Source organism: Parus major, chromosome 1A, assembly GCF_001522545.3.
Source record: "Parus major isolate Abel chromosome 1A, Parus_major1.1, whole genome shotgun sequence".
Classification (NCBI taxonomy): domain Eukaryota; kingdom Metazoa; phylum Chordata; class Aves; order Passeriformes; family Paridae; genus Parus; species Parus major.
The window spans coordinates 12422683-12448014 of NC_031773.1; the positions used below are offsets into that span (position 1 = coordinate 12422683).

General features: G+C 37.3%; 1 protein-coding gene across 2 annotated transcripts in view; it reads right to left on the reverse strand.

Moving 5' to 3' along the window:
• Positions 1 to 25332, reverse strand: part of SRPK2 (SRSF protein kinase 2) — an 86689-nt gene that overhangs the window by 35370 nt on the left and 25987 nt on the right. For both annotated transcript variants that reach the window (XM_015627154.2, XM_015627153.2), the window contains exons 2-3: positions 6287 to 6438; positions 357 to 465 (exon numbers count right to left, since the gene is read on the reverse strand). In XM_015627154.2, the coding sequence (XP_015482640.1) occupies positions 357 to 465; positions 6287 to 6438 (261 nt within the window). The remainder of the gene's footprint in view (positions 1 to 356; positions 466 to 6286; positions 6439 to 25332) is intronic.

The following is a 25332-nucleotide window of genomic DNA, read 5'->3' on the forward strand; positions in this document are numbered from 1 at the left end:
GATGCTAGTGTCCCTAAAATAGAAAACTGCTTACAGATTTTATCATTTAATGAAGATAATTATATTTTTTCATTAAAGATACAAAATAATCTAAGTTTATTCTTGCATGCTCAAAACAACATGCAAATTTAATAAGCAAAGCTAATTTGTCAAAGAAAACAGGATTACATTTATTTCTGAGAGCTTCTATAAACTACACCATTAATCAAGGGCAAAAGAAAGACTATATAGGCATCTTTCTGCACAAAATGACACTAAAAGTTTACCTAACTTCATCATGCACATAAAATAAAAATTAATGCAAACAAAATAAAGTAATGTATTAAGAAATACATGGAAATAAATAATTTTCTTACTGCATATCCCAGCATAGCCAGACTGTAGAGAAGTGTCCCCATCCTAACTTTCTAATAACATGATACCGGCCATTGAAAAGATCACCAATTTTCACTGGATGATAGCCACCTTTCATGAAAAAACAAGCAGAAAAAAGAATATTTAGAAAATAAACAGTAATTCCCAGGTTTTCAAGTCATTCTCTTGTAGTGTAAATTTTCCTCTTCAAATTGTTCTGTACTATAAATAGGAAATATAAAGAAAATTTTAATGGTAAAAATTCTGCCCTGCTTGGCCTGGAGGCAGAAAACTCATGTCCTGTAACTACTGTAGAGTTTATTCACCCTTCTCTCTTATGGCTTTTATTTATGGTCATCTTACCATCTGTTCTTTATTTCCTCAGGCTTATCTTCCACTTCACAGACAGTACAGAAAAGATCTACATTATTTCTTTATCATATTTGAAGCCCCCTCCAGTCAACATATTTCGGATGACTGCAGAATCTCAACAGAGATTGGTTTAATTCCCATTTGCTATCAAATAATAAAAGCAGCAATAAAATACTTCCTGAGAAAATGTTAAGAACAATGCAGACTTCATTGATGCTGTTCTGCTTGGCTCCTGATTTCCAGCAGCAATGCATTTTTCTGATGTCAGAGTTTTACAGTGAGGAGAAAGATGAGAAAAAAGGCAGCTCTAGGCCTTGTCTGAACTGCTTTTTCATTACTCAAGTCTGCAGTCCAAATTTAAACAACTACACAGGTTCTCCACAACCCCATTAGGCAGAAAGGCCAACAGGACAGAGCAAGCTCAAGCTCAGGTTTCTAGGAGGTATAATGAAGCTTTTTATTTCCTTTGTATTTTGGGAGACATTCTTACTCCTAGTTAAACACAGGGAAGACAATGAACACACAAGATTTTTATTCATACCTTAACAGACCAACAATAACATCCATAATTTTGCCTAAATAGCAAACAAATAATAAAGCTGCACCATGCAACCCTCCAGGACATCACCAGCAGCAGACTCAAAATAACTTTCAAGGAACCACTTCTTTGTCTCTTTCTGTTCCTTCACAATGCCATGACCAACTGTAGTTTTGCAGGATCCTCAGTTACTGACTAACCCATTCAGAATCAGAAAAACCTCAGACTACTTTCTCGAAGTTTCTGGATCTGTTTTGAATGCCCTGAAAATCTTGTTAGAAGTGGTTAAGACAGCAATGTGAATTTGTAACTTAATTCCTTGAATTTAAAGCAGGGACTTCTCTCTTATCAGATAGGAATCTGTGGGAACAGTGATGTCAAATCTGGATATGCTTATATTCTTTATTGCTAATAACATCTTCTGCTTTAACATAAGTTCAGCAGCTTTTTATGAACTCTCATATACTGCAAGAGCAGATTAATAAATTTAACACAACTGTGCTACAGAATTATAATGATTAAACAGGAGAAGGATAAAGCTTAACTGACGTATTGTGTTAGATGCTGGTGTGTCTAACTCTGAAACACACACAGCTTGGATATGTGTGTGCTAAGGTGTAACTGCAAGCTTAGCAAACAGCAGACACAGCTTCACCCAAAAGCTGACCCTTCCCTTGGGGAAGACCTCCCCAGCCCTCCCATCATTGGGATGGAAATGTTCATGAAAGCTGCCAGGAGAACTCACCCAGTAAAATAAAATAATACTTTCATTTCCACTGCTGAGCTGCACCAAGGTCAGCAAGGATGCCCACACTGCCAAGCAGGAACTCCTTATTTCCAAATCAAGAACCAGATCACTTTTGGAATACCTGACCAGATTTACTCTTCAGTAGAGAAGGGGGGGCATGGACTTACTGAGAATAAGGGCTGACTATTATACTGTCCATTTGCAAACAGAAACAGTATCAGCCACATATGAAGCTGAGTCTATTGCAGCTTCATTAACATAGAAACTTTGCTGATTAAATGCAAGCACATGAATCAGTACTGATACAAAAATTAAAACTAAATTTGATTTTGTCTATTTAAGCATCCTTCTAGTAACAGCTGATGGAGATATTTAATAATCTGGAAAAATATAATAATTATTTAAGACAGCTCTTGACTGGTTTAGAACAAACAAACAAAAATATAATTACTTGGTAATTTTTTCCCCACAAAATTCTATGCAGGATGATGAAGTCATATATGCAAGAGGAAAGTTAAGAGAACATACAGAAATTCTGCCTTCCGTTACTGAAAAGGTTTTTCACATTTGTGAAGTGAATCGAACCTGATGACCTGCAAAATTTATGTGAGACTTCCACATAATACACTATCACATAAAAATAGGTTTCTAGGAATAGTTTAGGCAAACAAGCGCCTTTTAAGTCTGACCCTATAAATAGCTTTTGGCATACTTGTGCTTCAAAGAGGCAAAAAATAATCAGAAATCTGTGATAGTTTCCTCCCATCACAGACAGAAAAGAAAACAGCATAGAAAGGAAATTAGACAAAGACACCAAAGTTAATAAACTGGGGCTTGGTAAGTTATTTTAGTAAACTCTACGTGTTGGAAGCATAACAGTACTATATATGTAAAAATCATGTTGTTTTGATCCCTACACTACTGTCATAACTAATTATAGCAACACACCAGCATATGTGACAGATGCCAACAGTGGTAGCATATATGGCATATGGGTATATATATTTCACGAGATACTTTCCACTGACATAAGTCACAACAGGAGCAGTTTTGGAAATCATCTCTTACCATTCCTGTACAAGTTACTCTCTGCTTATTTGTATCAGCAACATATGCATTTACAGGTTGTGGATAACCAGGTAACAACCCACTTAGTTATGTGTATTTTAAAAACTGGTGTCATCCTATGATGAATGTAACCATTTAAGTTCTCCATGACATCAGAAGTATTTCTAAGTAATAGTAACAAGAAAACATCTATGCAAAATTAACAAGTTGATAAAAATTACGTGCTTTTGGAAAAACAAAACTGGCATTGGAAAATATACAATGTGTGTCCTTGCTGATAATGTAACCAAAAAAACCCACCCTCTTGCAGTATTCACTGAAGCACACACAGAAAAAGAAGTGTCTCTCACAGCCAGCTAGCTACATGCATGCAATAAGGAGGGTCAGAAAAATGAGATCATTATTCCTGAACGTCTCCTGAATGTATTGGTAATTGTAGCTGGCTCTTCTATGTTTGTATAGGGAATTATTCCCTTTGTGAACTGGATGAATGGGAGACATCTCCAGGGGGCAGAGAAGATGATCAGAGAAGCAAAAAATTCCAATTACATCCATGACACAACAGACTCTGAAAGAAAAAATCATCAAGTGTTTCAAGGCTTTTCAGAGAAGAAAAACTAGCTTTACAAAGTACCCCTCAAAAAAATCATGCAGTTGGACATTTGATATTTCCATTTCTTAAACAAATAAATATTTGAAAAGCATTTTATGCAAATTCAGTGACACAAACAGAAGTAATGTCACAGATTTAAACACGCCCTGGAGGAAGCCCCCAGGGAACGGAAGTTAATCTGCTTTTCACAGATGGCTGCTAGTCAGTCTATTTCACATCAGGTGCTAATACAAACTGATCCAATTTCCTCATTAAAAACCACTACTATGACTATTTAATAATCACTATGTAATGTGGTCAAGGTGCAAACCTAGCACACAGTAACATACCCTTAAAAATTAAAGTAGTGACAAAAATACTCAACAGGAAGTACAGCTAACAAGTTGTATGTTGAATTCCTGAAAAAAAAATAATTATATACTCATCATTAAAATTTCCTTCCTATGAAATTTCAGACTGTGGTTGAGAAGAGATGAAGTATGCTCTGGGCTTCAGTCAAAAATCCTGGAAGACTGCCATTTTGAAGACAAAATTAGGAATAAAAGAGACACTCCAGTAATAAATGGTAATTTACAAATCTTTATCTTCCACTCTGTAAATACAGATTAGGCTACCCAAAACAGAAAAATACACTCAAACTAATAAAACATCTCTCAAAAAAATGGAAAATGTATCTAAAAACCATTCTGGACTTCATTACCAAATAATTCACTCATTCCCTATACAGAATATAAAATTTATAAACAGATCCCAATATGGTAATGGAATGCAGATCCTTATGGTAACCTTCCCTTCAGTGCCATGCCAGCAGACTGAAAGAAGGAAATGCACTGCTCAGTCTGACAGGAAATTAGGGTCAGGAAATAAGTAAATCCTCTACTGAAGCAGCAAAAGCACTGCTCTCGTAGAAACAAGTAATGATCAAGACACCCAAATGAACCAAAGCTTGAACCAGCCTTGATATACTTTCAAAAATTCAAACCCTCAGGATCAGAAAAAATCAGAAGAACTTCTATGCATACAGAAGTTTCCTTTAATTTTTCAGGAATCCTGCAAGTATTCTTAGTGTAACATATAGTTTATTTCAAAAGTATACAGATCTCACTACTGACCTGCTCTAGTTAAACAGATAACTCATAAGCAGGCTCTCAACTTAGACTGTTTTTTGTTTTGTGATCTAGCTTCTGCAGATGATGACATTTTAAAAGGGATACTGGAAAACAGACAACAATAGATTGTCTGAAATGAAATGCAGTCCTTACTTCATAGAATAAAGTCAGAGCTTTGAAATGCTTTATCTCAAGGAAATACAGATGTTTACGAGTACACAGATGTTTAAACAAACCCTTATTCACTGATGGAACATGTTAAAGACACCAAAAGAGTTATCATATGGAACAAATGTGTTTTAACACAACTAATTAAAAAAACAAACCAAAATGCTTGAGCATGGTTTAGCAACATGTTTTACTTTTTCCTGCTGTGGACTTTGACACCTATTTTGAGTTTATTGTTTGGCTTTCACTACCGGCACTTGTAAGCCACTTAGACATTTGAAATATAATGTATTAATAAAACTTCTTACACCAAAATGAAATAGTCACTTTTCACTGTTAAATATGTAAAAACAAAATACTTTTCCAGGCTGGAATTCTTAAAATATCACATTTCCAGGCTTATACAGAAAACTTCAGATTAAGAAGACATTATCATATTTGACACAGGATGTGTTTCTTGGTATGAGGAATACAGAATACCAGATATAGTCAAGTGTGCATAGACTGTTTTTGTATATTTAAAAATATTGATCTGAAATGATAAAATTCTAATATATTTGTATTCTTGAAATCTATTACAATAAGTAATCCAGAGTTGACAGAACTGTTATTTATCGTTTTTGATGTAAGTACAGTGCACATTCTACCCTAATGGGAACAGACTTGCAATTTTAGCAACAACTTTAAAATAAACTTAAATATTGACACCATTGTACCGCAGTTATGCTTTTATGCACTTAACACTATTTAAAAACTGAATATAACCAATACAAAAATTAAGGAAATTGAGTTAAAATGAAGATGTAGTACAGAACCTCGGACAATGCTGACAGCTGTGAAAGACACCATGTGGAAAGGAAGCATGTAACATCTTAGGCTAGTGCAGGTGAGAGAAGAAAGGGGAAAAAAAAAAAAGATACAGTTTAAAAAATAAATTTGGGTAAAGGCACCAAGGCATTTTAGAACGTTTTGGAGCATGAGAAGAGTTGTTTGTCTTGGTGTGGGTGTTTCCATTTCTTTTACAACTCACACGAATCAAGGGAAGTTTACTCTCAATTCTTATACTTGGGACATAAGAAAGAATACAGGGATGCCATACTTGTATATTTATTGAAAAATGTATAAACAAGCTATGGCTAAGTGAAAAACTAATCTGAAGACAATTATGCATCAGGACCTGAAATGAAGGGCTGTTCCCAATTCTTGCATAAATCAATTCCATGATTAAAGATCAGCTCTTTAAAAATCCCTCAAGAACCAGAACTAAGACTGGCATGACAGTGTTTACCCTCTCACCAGTGGTGCACTGCACTCACCTTTACAGTAATCTGCGGGATCCTCTTGCTCCTCATCGTCCGAGCCCAAAATCTCCTCCTCTGGCTCGGGCGGCGCGGGCTCCGGCAGGGGCGGAGGCGGCGGCGGGGGGGGAGGCGGGGGTGCAGAGGGAGCTTTCTGCTGAGGCTCTGGCCTGCAAATGACAGAGAGCACACTCACCAAAGAGCCTCCTCAGGGGCTAGCCCAGCCCTTCAGGGGGTGAAAAACCAGGGTAGCATCTCACATTCTGTCACCTTTCAGAGCCCCTTTGGGACACGGGGGAGGCGTGCACAGGGAGGAACCTGGCCAAACCAAGAGCGGCTCTCAAGTGAAAGAGCTTGCGACAGACACACAAAATACATAATGATATACAGACGAGCATTTGAAATTCCTGATGAGCAAATGAGACATTAAACCCATCTTCCTGAGCACAACGGAATAAATATTTTTCAAAGAATATCAAGTTATTCAAATGCTCCTGCCTGCTAGCTGAAGTAGGAAAGATCTCATTAATGCACAGCAAGAAACAATCTTCTAAAGACACTGATCCAAATCTTAATGCATTTCTCCTCTGTAGCTGCTGCCAACACTGGAAAGCTGTATCAGTATACAAAATACTGAAAACATCTATTAGAAAGTAAGAGAAAAAAACTCATCTTCCTAGGTACTCAACCATGCTCATCCCAGAGCATATTTTTAAAAAAATAAATATAAACCATATGCTTTAATACGCACTAATTAAAAAGAAACAAAACAGAATCACCCACCAAAGCTTGACACCACCAGGCAAGAGATGGGGTTATATTTTTGTCCTGCAACTCCATTTTTTTTAAAAACCCAAACAAAGTGTAATATATTTTATATAATTTCAGACAAGCTGTTCTGAAGAAAGCTGTACTTGGTACAACTACAAATTACTCACATTTCAAAACTGAGTATTTTCAGTGGACAGTATTTTCCTCAAGTACAGGATTGAAGCGATATGACCTCTTTATCACTTGATTAAGAAAGTCTTCCCCAAACAAGTTGATACTGTTATTTTTTTGTATTCATACCTCTTACAAATGAAAAGGATATACTTTCCAAATATATTTGCCAAGTAACTTTAAGCATTTGTGCCGTCAAAAGCTGCTATAATTTGCATTTACATCTACTTCAAATTAACCACATCTAAAAAACAATATATTAACAGTATTTTGTCCTTCATGTCATAAAAACCCAGAAATCTGTAATTTGCTGGTGTTTCAGCACCTAGAATTAAGATCCAAATTAAGATTCCTTCAACATGAGTAAAAACTGTACTTATGTTTATCCCACTTCAAGTCCTCCTCCTCATAATTCCTTTTTCTTTTTACACACTGCAATTGTTCAAGACAGACAGACAGCATTTGGTGTCAAAGAGAATATGGATGGTCAGAAATAAATACCACTGGCAACACTCAACACCTGCACAGCAGCTGCTATTATGCCTCTGCTTAAAAGGACATCACTGCGAGCTGCACTGCATACCAAATTTATCTATCTGCCTGCTACCCCTTTCAGATAATAAAATTCTTCCATCAATAAATGGTCAGATTTAAAAAGGGGTATTTTGAACTAATTTATCAATGATCTAAGTTATGATGAAAAATGTAATGAAATACATGAATTTATGTAATTTTTAACAACATGAAACTAGACAGAAAAGAAAGAATGAATCCATTTGTACGATAAAGAAATAAATATATATGCACGTGTTCCTACTTAAAATTATGTTGCTTGTTTGCCTCCCTCTTTCATTTTTGGCTCCCAGAAGATGTCTTTATCTGGTACACTGAGAGGAAAGTAAACTGCAAATGGAAGGTTCAAAACATTCTCTAACCAGCTAATCTTACTACAAACCGGATTACTGGCTGTCCTGGTTTCATGAACCAGCCTGGCTTCACAGTGTCAGCAAGCTGACAGCTCCCACACCTGATCTGAAAGCTTTAATCCAACACACCATTATAAAAGGACCTACATTACAAACCCTGAAACTTCATCTGCTGGGCACAGGACCATTCTGGATACACAGATCAAGAACTACGAACACTTAAAAATTAATAACTAACGGTTGGACTTGATGGCCTTAAAAGTCCTTTCCAACCTAAATGATTCTACAAGCAATAAAACGAATGCAGAGTGAAATAGCCTGCACTTCATCAATATATCTGAAAGCAGGGTGCCAGGAACACAGGCACATCCATCAGTGCCCAGACTCCTTATTTTGGATGGGATCATCGACTTACTTTGTTCTGACCACAAGTGTCCGTGTTACTATTTTGGTCACATAAAATGTACAACTATAGAAAAGTTCAGGGTAGGATAGGGAAATACAGTATGGTATAAATTTAAAAATTCACTGAAATAAGGTTAAGAAAACAGGGTTGCTTCTGAAACTTTCTCATGCTACTGCATTTATTTTGGTTTGAAAGGGGTTATTTCTCCTGTCTTCAATCCTGGTTGATTTTTATATTCAGAAGTGTTTTCTTACTGACCTTTGTGGGTACCAGGAAGGAAGGAAAGATATTACTGTACTTCTTTCTGGAGTTAAGATTTTTATCTGCAAATAATAAAACACTGTCCATTTAACTTTGCTTGCTTCTTTAGGAGCAATCAAATATTAGTACAGAGAGATGAGGGTGGGAAACAAAAATGCTGAGTTACATCAGTCTGACTGCTAATTCTGCATTTCTGGCTATTTTTCCTCTCGTTTAGAATTCTTAGCAAGAGATTCTTATCGTTCTTTGGTTTTGTTCACTTTTATTTTTCTAGGATATATGTAAAGATTAAGTCTTCAACACTTCACTTGATGGCTTAAATTCTGCCTACAGGTTGAGTAACTCATCCTGGCATTCCCATTCCTGCTCTTCTGCCAATTCACAGTTTCACAGTGTTAGGAAGGACATGAATGAGAGAACTCCAGTTCTGCTATTTCTTACTTGCCCTTTCATTGAATTGCAAAGATAAGCTGTGACAAATGCTTCAACATCTCCATTTGTGATTTAGAGCATGAATACAGAGTTTATTCATCTTAGATTTCATTTTTTTCAGTATAGTCTGCTAAAATGTAAATTATTTTTCTTTTGAGTAGACTTTTAAAACATCATTGGCACTAAAAAATCCAACCATTTAGAAACCTTTGATTCACAAACATGTCTGTAATCTCCATTTCCTTTTTGAAACATAATTGTCAAATACTATTACAACATAAAAACCTATTCAACAACCATTATTCCAAGTCATTAGTCTTTCTTATTCCTAAAATGCTATGTAATGATATGCATTAGGGAACACATGCATGTGAGATAAATATTAAACCTGCCTTTCTTTTTTCTGAAGTAATCACTTGGTGCTCTGTGGTCTGCCACTATTAGGTTGTTCATCACCATCCAAGCATAAACACTCAATTAACAGAAGACGACACCATTTCTAGACTCTCAGTACTTTGTCAGCGGGTATGCAGAGAACTGACCATCTCCACAGGCTACAATGACAAACCTTAAAATTGTATTGAAAGAAACACTAAAAACAATTAGCAAACACTAGCCAGCATTTTTGTCTTTTAATTACTGTCTTTTCCATGGACAAAAATTAATTTACAGCAAAGTCCAATCAAAACACAATTAAATCCTATTTTTAAACTGCTCTTAGAGGGAATACTTAGTGAAAGACAAAGGAAAAGCTGAAGTATTTCTCCTCTACAGTGAACTTGAAGCAAAATGCGTCAAAACCCTGCATGGAGTCTTACAATAAATCAACTGCCCACTGTTATGAAACACAACATTTCTGACAACTTAATTTTACTGTTCTCCCTCATGGACATGTTGCTCCATGCTCCCACTGGGTAACAGCCAACAGGAAAAGCAGTCTCCTTAACACTCAAACCTTAAAATTCTGAGAACGTTATACTATGAGAAATCCAAAAAATTCCATTCATTTTTTTGTTGTTGATGATGTTGTGGGGTCATTTGCTATTCTTCTGTTCTGGAAAAGGTGAAACAAGAGTAGTGAGAGTGATTAAAATCACAAAATGCCTTCCATACGGGAAGCATCTGAACATACCAGAGCTCTTCAGCCAGGAAAACAAGACAGCAGAGTGCTACAAAATATTGAGAGATACAGAGAAGGCAAATAGGAAATGGCTGTCCATTGCCTCATCCCACACAAATTGAGCCAAGCTGACAGAAAACTCAAAAAAACTAAATTACTCAAGCAATATGATGTTAAAAACTAAAATGAACTTTTTTTCCCTTGGATAGCATGGGTAAGACAAGCTAGTTTAGTTCAAGTAGGGCTCAAAAAACTCATGGAAGAAAATCTAACTGATGGCTGACCCAGGACTGCCTTTGACTCATAAAGCCCAGCAGCCTGGGATGGCTGGGTGTGGAACAGTATTCAGCACACTGGGGCACAACCCTGCACTCCTCCCCAGACAACTGCTCCTGGCCAGAGGGAATGCAGCTGCACCTTGGGTCTGTCCTCTTGCACTCACTCCATCTTCAGACATTCCTTTCTTTTCCTCAACAAATGAATAATTTCCATTACTAAAAACCAAAACAGACTTCAGGCCTCTTTATCCAAAACCCTCCTAGACAAAAAAAAAATACGTTTTCATTATGAAGTAATGGATAAGAATGTCTTGAAGGCAAGATGAAGACTACCTGAGGAAAACCTCCTGCTCCCATGGGGAACAGTCATAGAACAACAGAAGTCCCTCTCTATGAACACTGTACTGCACTCAGGGTGACTACTCTTAGGTAAACAAAGCTTTACCTTGAAAGTAGCTAAAACCTGCACCTGATTCTCCTACCTTTAGGAAAGCATCATTTCAGAAGGTAAACAGACTGTGTCAAATGAAAAAAAATATTGGGAGACAGAAAATTGCCAGAATAAACAAAGAACTGCCTCAATCTGAGGGGAAAACAAAGCTCCCCTTAAGATTTTCAGATGAACACAACCAAAGACATATAACAGAAAATGCAGTTAAAAATAGGTTAAATGACTTCTTCATGTATCTAATAAAATATGGAATAAAGTATGTTCTAACAATGTTATGAACCTTCTGCCATGTCCACAGAGGTTCTACAGGGAATTTCAATTTGAACTGGTAAAAAGAGGAAGCAAGGGGGAAGGCAAGCATCAGAATTACGCTGTAAGCCTCCTAAGAGATAGGAGCTTTACAAAATCTACTAGTGAGTGTGGGTCCATCTGGAAGGAGCTCCAGCTATGCTCCTCTCCAGCTCCTGAAGCCAAAAGCTTTTATGCTCCAAGGCTCTCAAGGTTCTGTAGAGTTAAAAGTCTGAAATCTCTATACACATATATCTTCTTATAGCTGTTTTTAATTGCTGAAAGACTCAGCTACTTGGGTCCCTTTTTCATTTGTTCAAATGGTGTCTGCTTTATGAGCTGAATTCTTGCCTGCTCTTTTTTGTCAAATGCAAATTTAGCTTAATTAGACAGGTGCCTTCTAACACTGAGCTCTTTGAACCGGATGCAGCCTTAAACAGAGGCTTTCTAAATAAATCCACACACATAAAACAAACAACAAAAAAATAAGAATGATCAAAATAACTCTGAAGTTATCACTCAAGGAAAAGAATTATGTTCCATGTTTCAAGTAAGATTTTAAATGGATTATAATTCAGAATATTTTTAAATGTTAATAGTTATGATAAATTATTTGTAATTTAATAACTATTTTAAATTACAGCAGAGGTCTTCTTACCATTTGCAGAAAAAAAAAGTCTACAAATCCTGAAGAAAACAGGGCATATGGAGATGTGTTTTTAACTAACTACAAGAAAGTGTTGATGTGAACTTCCAGGGAAAGAGAGCTTTGCTATACATGAAAAGCACTATTTGTGTTCTTATTGTAGTACAAAACTGTACTACAATCTCCAATTCCAGAAAATTTATGCATAAAAAGAGAGAGCACTGGTATGTCATAAGCATGAAGCAGTTTCTACATCTGGTCATTATCAAACAAAATTATAACTGGGACTGTTAACATTGCTTCCAAAGTTACTATCCTACCATCAAACATTAATAGAAGCACCAGTAAAAATCCCTCCTGGAAGGGGGCAGGCTGAGACACAGTAGCTTTTGTAACCTCAAATAGCAACACAGAATGAATTTTTCATTCCCATCTTGCTTACTAGTCTTTTGGAGGCCACCTTGGGCTTGAATGCACACTCAAAGTCCAAGTGAAATGCCAAGAACACTGCCTTCTTCTGTTCAAAACAACAGCTACTATAAATAAATGCCATTTCACGCAGCAAGTACTGCAGTTTTAGAACGCCACCGCCCCAGCCCAGGATCACAGGAAGAGCACATCGCCATGGGCAGAGCTGAGGGGACGCAGGAGCAGCCCACCATTACATCAAATCACATCTAGGATGAAGCAGTGAAGTCGGCTAAGCTTAGGAGGCAGCTCTTCCGGCCTTTCTGTGACATAGCTACACCAAGCTCCCAGAAGTAACTGGTTTCAAGTTCTGAAAGTCAGTGCCAAATGAAATTTTGTTCTCAAATGTGATTCTGTTAAAATGTTCTTAAGACAGCAACTCATAAGCCAAATGTATCCAGAAAGCCTCAAGCTTATCTGGACTTGTGAAAGTAACTTGTTTTCTTCCTCAAATACTGTTTTTCTCACATAGTTGCGTTTTCCAGACGAGTCATCTATTACAGACTTGCCAAGGAAAAAAAGTCAACAGGTAATTAATTAAAAACTACAGACCCACCTGGCAGCACAAAGAGAAAATAGATGAAGATACTTAGCAGCTGCATTTCTAGTCACCAGTAAAGTGTTGTCAAGGCTGACAATGTTAAAATCATAGAACACCTTGAGTTGGAAAGGACCAACCAGTATCATCAAATCCATCTCCTGGTCCTTCAGAAGACAGCCCCAGAAATCACACCATGTGCCTGAACATTTCATCCAAATGTTTTTAACTCTGTCAGGCTTGATGCCGTGACCATTTCCCTGGGGTTCCAGTGCCCAGCCACCATCTGGGTGAACAACTTTTTCCCAATATTGAACCTAAACCTTCCTTGACTCCATGCCATCTCCTCAAATCCTGTCACTGATCACGTGAGTGATGAGATCACCTTCTGCAGAAGAGATGACTGTCAGATCCAGCTTCACAGAGAGACAGCAGGCACTGGGTAACCTGAGAGCTGGAGAGCTACACTTACCATCAGGTGTGTCTTGGTGGAGGTCCCTGTCACAGCTGAGGCAGTGACTCCAGCAGCTACCAGGAAATGAGTTCAGAGGCGTGACCAGACCAACCCTAAGTGTTGACTACTAAGACCGGGGATGAGGACACCTCTTTGTGCCCTTCTGCACGAACTGCTGAGTTTGTTCACTGCCTCTCTTAGCAGCTCCCACACGTCACGGTCTGGTGCCTGGTTCATGGGTTGCATGTACTTGATTCTTCCACCCTGCCAGTGAAATGGCCTCTGTGGAGAGGAGCCTTTCTTCATGCCCTATTTGCCTGCTGTCATTGCTTGCATTCACTAGGAGCTATATTTCATAGGCATGGAGATGGTCACACTGTGTTTAATCTCCCACCGCTGCTCTGGCAACACCCAAGTCTCATCAGGAGGTCCCACAAGAGCTTTTGGCTAAAAAAATTTAAGAAATTCCAAAGAGCCTCAGTGGAGAAACAGAGCTGTCATAAATCCATGTAATACGTATTGATCAATGGATAATACGGTTTCTTATATATACATCCTAACATGTCAAAATAAAACTCTCACCTGAAGTACCTCAGATATGGAATACCACTCCAATACAATGATAAGAAAATTGTTAAAAAATAAGCTAGCCTCATGAACCACACATGAAGCTTCAACTTCTTCAAATCCTCTTACAACAAGAATTCCTTCTCATGCTGCAAAGCTTCTTCTCTATCCATGTGCAGCAACCTTCACTTACAACCAGTAAGAGGACCTGATAGAAAACACTAGCCAACAGTGACAGAAATGGCCACTATTTTGACTTCTTTTTCCTCACACCATGGCTACACAATGGATTACTTCTAACAGAATGACTCATAAGTATATAAATGGAAATTAATTTTTTACTTTCTTTCTGGCATGTTATGTTGTAGTATTTAATTTCTGCCTTTCTCTCTGGCATGTTAAATTATAGCGTCTCTAGTCTTGCTATTAATAAGATTTATTCAGAAAACATGCTGTTGTTGCTTCTGTATCCTGCAGTTGCCACTAGCAACAAATTTACATGTTTTGAAGGAGGGGGAAAGAATCACCCTCTGCTCTCCAACAACCCTAACTGACCCTGGAGATGTTAGCAGATTTAACTTGATTTGGCACCATAACCACTTAAGCGACTGACCCTTTTAGGTCAAATATGGACTGAAATATGAATTATTAACTACAAAATATGGGATTTAGCCTTTATCACAAGACAATAACAAAGTATATATTACATTTATATGTTAGAAACCATATGAAGACAAATGAAGCAAAATAAACTGAAGTAAACCAACAAATGCAGTGTTTCACTCCTCTTCTTACCTGTTTAACAGCCTAGTAGAAAAGATTTCACAGGAATAGTGAAAATGCAACACTTCATTTAATATCAAATGCAGTCGAGCAGCAGAATATCTCTTGCCTTTGGCTGGTTGGCTTTTTTCTGACCCCTAAAGCACCCTGGTAAAATGTAATCCTGGCTTCATGTGATCATCTCAGTGCAAAAATACATTTTTCATGTCCATGTTTACTTAACGTTTAGAAGACCCATTCATCCCGTTAAGTGTGAATGCATCATATCCTGGATTATGTCTGGGAACTCAATTCTTCAGGCTACGAGAAAAGGGTAAGCAGACAGGCATTTTGCATTGGACAAACACTGAGGGACATGACTGGCAGGTGAGAAAACCAGAGCCTGGAGGAACAAGGTTGCATGACTAAGCCAGCAATTAGAACCTCTCTGCAGTGGTAAATTCTGAATGCTCCAGTTGGAATTCTATTGACACCAGACTTCTCCTCATTAACCTTGCTTTCAAGAAGTCAAAACAAGCATTTTACATGAACTCTTTATATTAACGTAACTCCTTTTCATTAACAGATTTTCTTTCAAAATAAAGAATTTAATTCAATCCTTCAAAAAACACACAGCTCCTCTCCCAAACTTCAAAGTCCCAGTAGCATTTCCTCTATAAAACAAAAGTTTTAATAAATCTCTTTACAGTTGCTACTAGCATTTATGGAAGTACCCAGCTTCCACTGCAGTATCATTAAAACCAATAAAAGCAAGCTAAACAAGCAACTCAAAACATTTTGACTTATTTGACATAAGTTGCAAAGATGCCTATCATGCAAAAACTTTTTGCTAGTTTTCAATAGTCAGTTATATTCTTACATTTTGGGTATATGTGGTCATAAGTACAATATATAAAATGTCTGCTTTGAGTTTTTCTCTGTATATCACTCATTCCTGTTTATTTAAGCACTGATTTTCCTAAAAGAAATAAGTAAAAGCTGCAAAAAGTCCAGCTGCAGTTGAAGCCCAGCAAATGGAAAAATCACAGATGTTTTTCACAAAAACCCATTTTCACCCAAATACAGATAAATAACAAGCAGCTGGTTCTAGCTTCATGACCATTTACTTCATCTTTCTGTCTTCTTGTCTTCATAGAGGCAGTAGCAATTACTACTCTTCAATCACGTGAAAACACTTTTCATTTGGATAACTTTGATAAACGGATCTTGAAGAAAGCAGTTACTTAAGCTCCTTGGCTTACAAAGTATCTTTTTTTTAAGTGCCCAGACCTCTGATTTTTTTTAAGTTGACTTCTCCTACTTAATGCAAAACCGAAGTTTATCTCTTTCCCAACAACCTCATAGAAGGTGGCATATTTTATTTTATGCAGATGTTGTTTCCAAGAGGCATTGCATTCGGCATGCTCTCCTGCCACATTCCCTCAATGAAGAGGTCGTCAGTCTGTAAGAACCCTCCATGAGCCCTTTGTCTTTCCAGATGTTTCCAGGAAAATGCCTTTCCATTCCTTATTTGCATCAACCATTTGTCTTGGGAGCTGTAGAAGCAATTTTGGAGCTTTTCTATTATTTTTAAACCTTGCAAGTGAAGGACCTTTCATTTGATTTGATCTTCAATAAGCAAGTAGCTTTTTCAGTAGAGTTAGGAAAGTCACCCCAGTATTACAAAGCACCGTCCAGCTGGCTTGATTGAGGCAGTTTTGTATACTAAATACTGTGACAATTCCTGTTGAGATTTTCAGCATCTATTTTGTGTCAGCAAGTCTGAGAATAAGGGTTATCAGACCATCTGACTCATGCCAGCCTTGGCATGCTTTACCTCACAGCATGGCTGCTGGATGACTCACTTATTGGAATATTCCTATTTCCAACAGCAAGAGAGAGTCTCATCCATGGTGGAAAAGCACTCAAGGAATCCCAGCTGTCATGGTATCCCAGATGAACTGTCTCCCCTGTTGAGAAGATGCAACTAGTCAAGAGGCACCTGCCTGCCATAATGACATCTTTCCATATCCTGAGTCTTGCTAACAGAACACTGTGACTGAAGCTTCTTCTACCAGTGCAGTAAACTCCACAGCTCAGGAACCAAGCTCACCTTGTAAAGGTAAATTCTGGACCCAGTTTATAATAGGAAGTGGACAGCAACTATTATTTCCATGAGCCTACAGCCTTCTGCTCACTTCGTTTTCAGGGGTAATCTTATCTCAGGGCTTGTTATGGAAGGACAACTGTGTCTGCTGCACCTGATCCCACACAGAGTTCTGAAAGACTGAACAACTTTCCTACTCTAGGTTTCAAAAGTCAAATGACCAAGGTAATTGGCATGGTACACTAAAGATCAGAAACACTGTGGTGCCTTTGTTCTAATAGCAGTAAAGGACTGTGATGGCATGGATTCAAACCTGTAACATTTTACAATCAGAAACTGAGGTCCTAGGAACATGGCAGGCTTACTGCTGCTGAATATGTAAATGTTAGGGTGTTACAGTGGTGACAAAACTGATCTGACTGGTGCTAAAACTATGATACATTACATATGTTTGTGATGTGCCAATGTCGTGACTTTCACTGACACAGTGTCAAAGGCAGCTGAAGTCTACTCTGCCACTGGCTCAGTAACAAGCCTCAGAGAAGTCTTCAAGCTATGGAGACTCTCAGTAATAATGAATGGTAAAGAGCTGAAGAAAACTCTGAATTGAACCACAGTGTTTCAGGAGATGAGGCTAAGAAGAACTGGAAGCATAGAAGGATCATCTCCCCTTATGTACTTATAGTTACTGCAAAGGCAAAGCTGGTTTTCTCTTCCTGAATCAAGATGTGTATATGCAGTCAGTGCCCTGTGTCAGCAGGCTATCACTGGGAGTTTTGATTCACTAAACCTCTGAAAACATGATAGCTGAAGCACAGCCTGACTGCAGGATGGGATGGAGATATTCCACTATAAAATGAGACATCCTTAAATCATCAGCAAGACAACCAAGCCTTGGACAGCTGTAAAATGCCTTCGAGCTTAATCCTGATTGATAGTGTGGGTGCCAGACATAGAAAAAGGCTAATATTCCTCCATGAACATTTTATCTACTTGGATTTCTACAGGAGTCCCAGCTAGGGTAAATCAGTTCCCTTTAGACATTTGATGAATTGTTGCTAGGCAACATCAGACACAGACTAACTGTATAGTGCCAGGGTTGGGAAATAAAGATGATGATTCATAGGGATGAACAGAGCCCTTCACACTTCTAAAGAATACTGCTTCCAGTTCGGTTAATCTTCTCAGAAGGTTTGACTTCTCAGAACATCCCACTTCACTGAGGTGGAGCAAGTACTATGCGTGTAGGAGGAATACAGAAATGCAAAGAGATCATAGAATCCTTTGGGTCAGAAAAGGCCTTTAAGGTCATCAAGTCCAACCATTAACGCAGCACTGTCAAGTCCAGCACTAATTCATGTCCCTAAGCACCACATCTACACATCTTTTAACACCTCCAGCATTAGTGACTCAACCACCCACTCAACAGTCAAGATGAACAAAGCTTCACCCTAGTCACACCAAAACTGCAGGATTAAGAAATCCCTCCCCTAAATGACTCCCAGTACTAACAACTACTGAAGGATAACAGAGGGTTGAAAAAACAAACAAACAAGGATTATCTTTTTTAAATGCAGAAGCAGAGCAAAAAGACTGCCATAGGAAAAAAAAAACAAAAAAAAAAATTTTCTTTAAGTCTTTGTGACTCCGTAATTTCTTCATGAAAATAATTTGAAAGGAGTTCAGAAGGTGAAAACTAGAATAAAAATGCTAGGAGACTATGCCTTAGTCTATTTTCTCCCTGATTTGCCTCAGGACAAAACTTTCTTTGTCCTCAGTACATAAGTCTCCTAGCTATTTCCATGTAAACAGCATTTATAACTGTGTATATATTTAACAGCAGCTTTCTGCAATGTTAGATAGAATTAAAAATTATTTTTCTATTGCAAACAGCAAACAATAGGTTTCAATTTCTATTGTCAGCTGTATCTACTTATCCAACAAATTTATAAAAATTGCTAAATGTTTTTGTGCCTTGAAATCTATTTCCTGTCTAAAAATGTAGGTCTGCACCTCTTCCCTTGCAAAAAAATACCAACCACAGCACAGCATCAGCCTTTCTCCCAGTGCCACCGTGTTGCCATGGAAACTGGACCGATTTCTACTGCCAACATAGGTTCCATGTAAGCAGGAAATGAGCTTAAGTAATATTTATATAATATGCAACAGAGAACATATATACAACATTTAGATTTCACTGGAGGCCTCCAGACTGGCTGAAGCAGTTTTAAGTATTCTCAGACTGTTTCTATCAGACATTCAAAGTATATTTTTATTACTAGTCTCAAAAGCATAGCATAGGAAATGCACACAGATGTGGAATTCATTATATATCTTTCTCCTTGTTTCCACTCAAAAAGAGAGATAAGCACCATGCTTCATAAGTAAGTAAAATCATATGGTTTTCAATTGTCCTGTAAAGAAACTAGAAGTTAATTTATTCCTTTAAGAGCCTCACTCTCAAAAAGGCATAGGAGACTATGGAGGCTATTTTTGTAACACAATCTGAAACAAAGGAAAGCCAACTTAACCTTCAGTATTCCCCTTCCTTTAATAGGATGGCATGTCTTTCTTCTCTTCCCCCCTGCCCCCTTTAAAAAAATTTCCTATAAAAATATTGCCATAAAAACACTGCCCCACAATTCTGGTGGGGGTTTGGTGTTGGTTTTTAATTCTGAATACAAGCTGTGTATGCCCACAGTCATAGAAGGGACCTCTGAAGATCATCTGGTCCAACATCCTTGCTGCTCCAGCCAAACCACCTAGAGTCAGCTGTCCAGAACCATCTCCAGATGGCTTACTTGGAATATCTCCAAGGATGGAGATTCTACCACGTCTCTCATGGGCAACCAATCCACACTAGTGCTCAGCTTCCAGTACCAGGCATGAGATCAGGAGACAGATTCAAACTTCTAAACAGCAAATAAGCCACTGAATGATGCCCAAAATACATTTTCAATACCAAAACAATTTTGTTAGGCAGTTTACTGTGAAGTGACATAACACAAAATACATTTCAAGCATACTTGAAGGGGTGGGAAATGATGCAGAGATTTTCACATAGAAGAAAATAACTAAGTCAAATTTCCCTCACCTCTCTTAGATTCTCTCAGAACACTTTTTCAAAGGTAACATGTTGAAAAGCAGTCTTAAGTAATTTTTTTTTTTTGGTCTGGAAGAATTTCTAACTAGAAATATGAGAGTAGGAGACACAGAGGCTACACAAATTCTCTGTGCAGACAACCTGAGGAAGACTCAAAAGCTTCTCTCTTGAGAAAGATTTGAAAATATTTAAATCCTTGATCTGCACAATCAGAAATGTAATTTTTACTTCAAGTAGCTAGTTCTTCTCTGTATTTCATAAAGCCAGTACCCAAAATCTATTACTAAACTCAAGTATTACCCTCTTTCTCAGCTATATAGCCTTGCTTCCAAATAAAATGTGTTAAAGTTGCAAACATTAACTGGGATGAATTATCTTGAGGGCAGGAATCCCATAAAAAGGAGCAGATGCAAGAACTTGAGCACAGTGATATTAGAAAGGCTATTCTAGGTCAGTTCAGTGATCCACACAGACCAATAACCTATATTTAGAAAAACTGCTACATGCAGATGTCAAAGGAAAAGCATAAGAGCAAACTAAGCACACAGGGATCCTTCCTCCCCTAAGCAGTTCTGTGGTCTCTAGAAAATGGAAGCTCCAAGGCCACCAGATGGGATTTCTGTGAATTTAGGAACTCCCACCTAATGTTTACTCCAGAAATCTATCCAGTTCCCCCCTGAGCAAATGGAAACTTCTAACATCCGTCTCATACGGCGTGAAATTCCAGAGCATACTTACACCTTTTCCAAAAGATCATCACTTCGTGTTTGTTCTGTAGCTGCCATCTCGCAGCTTCCACTGGTATCCTCTGATTCTTGTCCTGAAAGCCTGCAAACATCCATTCTGCAGTCACCTTCTCCTTGGCACACAATTTTAGAGACATCTACTGTACACCCTCTGCCATCTGTTTGTCAGCCTTGACGATTCCTACTCAATTTTGTCTTTCCTCACAGGAAAGCTGCTCTACGATTCAAGAGCCTACCCTTCACTCTTCCCTGAACCCTGTCATGCTGCTGTCTTCGTACACAATATTCCATAGGCAATGTGTGGAGGGTGTATATTTTGGTATAATGACATTTTCTACCATGTTGTCTCCTCCTTTATTTCTAAACATATATTTGCCTCTTTTTACCACTACTGAACACTAAGCTGATGCTTTTATGAAGCATCTATTTAAACTGCAGTTCCCTAAATAATGATTATCACCTTAGAATCCTTTATTTTCTATGAAAAGTTATGATTATTTTTTATGGCATTATTTCTACATTTATTAGGCTGAATTTCTTTGCCAATTTAACCAAAAGGCTGGTATTGAGTATAGTAAACTGGGCCTGATATAGCTTTTTTGACCAAGAGCCACTAAGATAAAATGGAAGAGAAGAAATGTATACAGTTCCATCACATAATCAAAATAAGTATCTTTGTATCTTCAGGAAAAGAAAGATTTGATTGGTTTTTTGTTTCTAACATCCTATGTCTATGACTAGCTCATATAACTGTGACTCCCCAGAACTGTCTATTTATTTTCTAATGAGAGTGTGATTACGGTATGAGTTATTAGATCTTTAAATAGAAGTAGATTAATCAGTACCTCTAAAAGGAAATGACATTTCCTTTTAAAATATCATTTTACATAAAAATAATTATGTATCTCATGAATTTTAAATAAGATTCTAGAATTGTAAAGAGACCTGAAATTAAAAATATTTACCAAAACCATACACAAAAACTCCTGCTCTGCTTTAGTTAACATTGGACAGGCCCACAAAACATATGCTTTGCAAAAGAATGCAGAAGAGACATTTTCTTTAAAGTAATTTTATCTTTGACTCAAATATACCACTCAGGTGTCATCTGTCTTGAAAAGAACACATGCAATTTATAATAAAACCTGGGACTTCAAAATAGTTATCTCTAAACTTGAATTTCTATGGATGTGATGAAATAATTGTCATTGACAGGAAGAAAATATCAACATGAAATACTAGGTAGTACAAACTAAATTAGAAAAGAATAGTGTTCGTAATTGCAATTCTGAAGCCATATGCCAGGAAGATAAAATATACCTACCTAATTTAGAAAGGTGAGGAGACTAGAACTTAGAAACCAAGTTGACTTCAACTGTCTCAAACAATGACAGAAAAAAGGGGAAATTTACACATTAGGTGACTAGTAAATATAGGTATTTAATTTCAAATTAATGAGTGCTATATTAATAAATTAATAAACTGTATTAAAAAAAAATTCCTTTTTATGAGGAGATTTTAACAACTGAGAGATAAGGTTGCTTAAATTCCAGTGATAACTGTTTACATTCCCAGAATATTAATAAAATGAACCAAATATGTCACAACATTAAGTTCTGATCAGAAAAACTCTACTTTTCTGAAAACCGTTGCACTAAAAGTATTATAGTGATGATGGATAAAGAGAATTGAGAACAATTTTAAAATCAACCGTTTGGGCCTCACTGTTAACTATTTGCAGAAGCCAAAAATCAGTGTAGGCCAGACAGCTCCAAGCTTACAGCAGATTTTCACTTAGCAATCTAGAGAAGAGAGCAGCTTCTTCAAGCAATTTATAAATCAGTAGAAGTCTTCCACATATTTGTAGCAAGGCAATATATTGAAAATTTTACTACATTTTTCAGTGTAGTATCATTTCACTTCATTATTACAACTGCAAAGAAACCTGAACTTTATAATGCTATTTATTATTTTTCAGATGATCGGAAGATATCCAAATAAAGATCCTACAAAATTGTAGCAAGCTGCAACTTAATCCAATAACATAAGAAAGTAATTTTTTCTTCAGCTATTTCTGTACAAACTGCTTTCTCAGAGATGTCTGTTATTTACCTATGCTTGTCATTAAATAAAAAGTAAAAAATCTTTATGAATCACTAAGAAATATAAAAACGAAAAATGAACCAATTCTAGTTTGAAAGCACCTGCTTCTTCATGCAAATGAGAACTCCACTACCAGAGTGATCTTTTGTTCAGAGATTCTGTACATTCAGCAGCATTCTCAGCTGTACCTTCCACTGCACACACAACATACACATCTGTCAGTATTGTGAGGAATTTTAAGATCAACTGGGCAAGTAGGTAAGACCACTGTAATAAATACAACGAAATGAATAGGAATGAATCCTTAAATGAAGACTGCTTTTAAAATATAAAATACTAGTTTGCACTTAAAATTCATGGTAAACCTCAGGAATTTTACTCTTTCTTAAAGCATTTTCTTTTTTGGTCAGATCCCACTGGGAAAAGTGCCACACTACCTTAAGTGCTGTAACACAATCAAAGGTATTTGAAATGGTTTCAAAAGGCATTGCCTAATAATCAATGACCAAAAGCAAAACTGCTATAATAAAGTGGGTTTTAAGATCCGTGGATATGTGGTGTTTGGGATTTTTTTTCAATCTGTAGAATAAAATACCAATCTAAGCTAGGACAAAGAAGGAATACTTCCCTGTTGATCTTCAAAGGCTTTGCTCACTCCAGCCGCACCTCACAGAGCCTTCAGCTGACCCAGCCCAACAAGAGCAGAAAACAATCATAAGATATAAACAGGAAAATACATTCATTTATTTCCTGTAAATTTTCGACTCTGCTAAATGTTTAGATCAATTAAAGGAAAACAGATGTCAGAAATGTGACTTAACTCATGTTTGTTTGCCTGGTTTTGAACTGTGACTAGAACTGCAGGTACCATGGCCTCCACTAAGTAAAAAAGGCTTTTGTTTTGGGAGTGGAGATCACAGAAAGCGGAGTGTGTAAGTATAAAGATTTTACTACAATTGTGAGGCAAAAAATCCTAGATCGTTTTGCCCCCTCAGCCTCTGCTCCTCCCTTTCTGCAGTTTATTTTGGGCATTTATCTCTGGTTATTATATTTAATATTCACTTAAGTGATACACTATCCCCATGAAAGTAAACCACAATCTTCCTCACAAAATATCAGGAGTAGACAAAAATTAAGCACAACCTCTCCCCTATTGCAAAGTATAGGCTGGTTAAGGGCCTATGGAAAACTAATTCACAAAACATGGTCCTTAAAACCCACAACCCTGATATGGAAAAGAAGGACCAGAATGCAGTATCACTCTGGGTACTGCAACGGAATGAAAATGTCAAGAACACGCATATACACAAGCAAAGGAACATGCACATACAACACCAACACAGATGCCTCAAAAGATATGCAATTTTGAGAGTTTTTTTACCTTCTCAAAAACAGATTTGATACACAGCCACCACACAATTTCTAAGCTCCAGACGTGTTTTAGCACAGTTCTGTTAGACATAATGAAAGCAAAAGATAATCATACTGATTCTGTAGACATCAAAGTTTTGCAGCAAAATTTTGTTCAGGTTGCAGCAAAATTTTGTTCAATTCTCCAGAACCAGAAACAATGTGAGTAAAACTGCTGTTATAGTTTTTAAAATAATAGGGCAGTAATTTGCACTGCAACTGGACATTTCCAGTGCAAAACGTATGTAGACTCCACAGTGAAATAAACAGTATTATCTGCTCCTCACAAAACAAATCTAGGATTTCAGGATCACACAAACACTGGGGATGAGGACCTTCAGAATCATACTGTGGGACTACTCCAGATGTCCTCTAAGAGACACAGAAAATTATCTGGAAACAGGTTTGAGGGAAATGCAAAGCTTTCCATTTTCTTAGATTACCTGTCAGCTGTATACTTGTATCTGGCTTAGGAATAATTTTCTTTTAAAACTCAAATGCAGCAGTCAGGCTGCATATTTGTACAAGAACTGTTCTTTAGGAAAATGTAAACATATTGGAAAACATAACTTGTTTGTTGCAGTGTTACTTCCCATGCTCTACTTATTGTTGTTTAATTCTTTTAGAGTTGGGTCTTTTTTTAATTCTTTAGAGAAAATGAGAATCAGGATGCATGTACTCTTCGTGCTACGTGTGACTACACTTCAGAGAGAGCTCAATCTGCAGCATTCTCCGACTCATATATGCACTGTAAACTGAGTTAATCACCTCAAGGCAGCTGCTGCCTGCCCTGTTTCCACCCCCAGTGGTGGAGGAGCCAGGACAGAGAAACAAGTGAAGGGTAGGGCCTGCAAAGCCCTATTTTTTTTTTTTAATATAGAAGAGAATATTGGTGTGGCAACGTAAGTGAAATGAGTTGCTACAGTTTGTTTTCCTCAGCTTCTGACAGTTCTGCAAGGCTAAATAACCAAGCATATGATTCCATGCCTAAAAAAGGTTTATGAATATAGATTTAAGAGAAATCCTTACAATGCCAGAAATACACTGACATTGGTT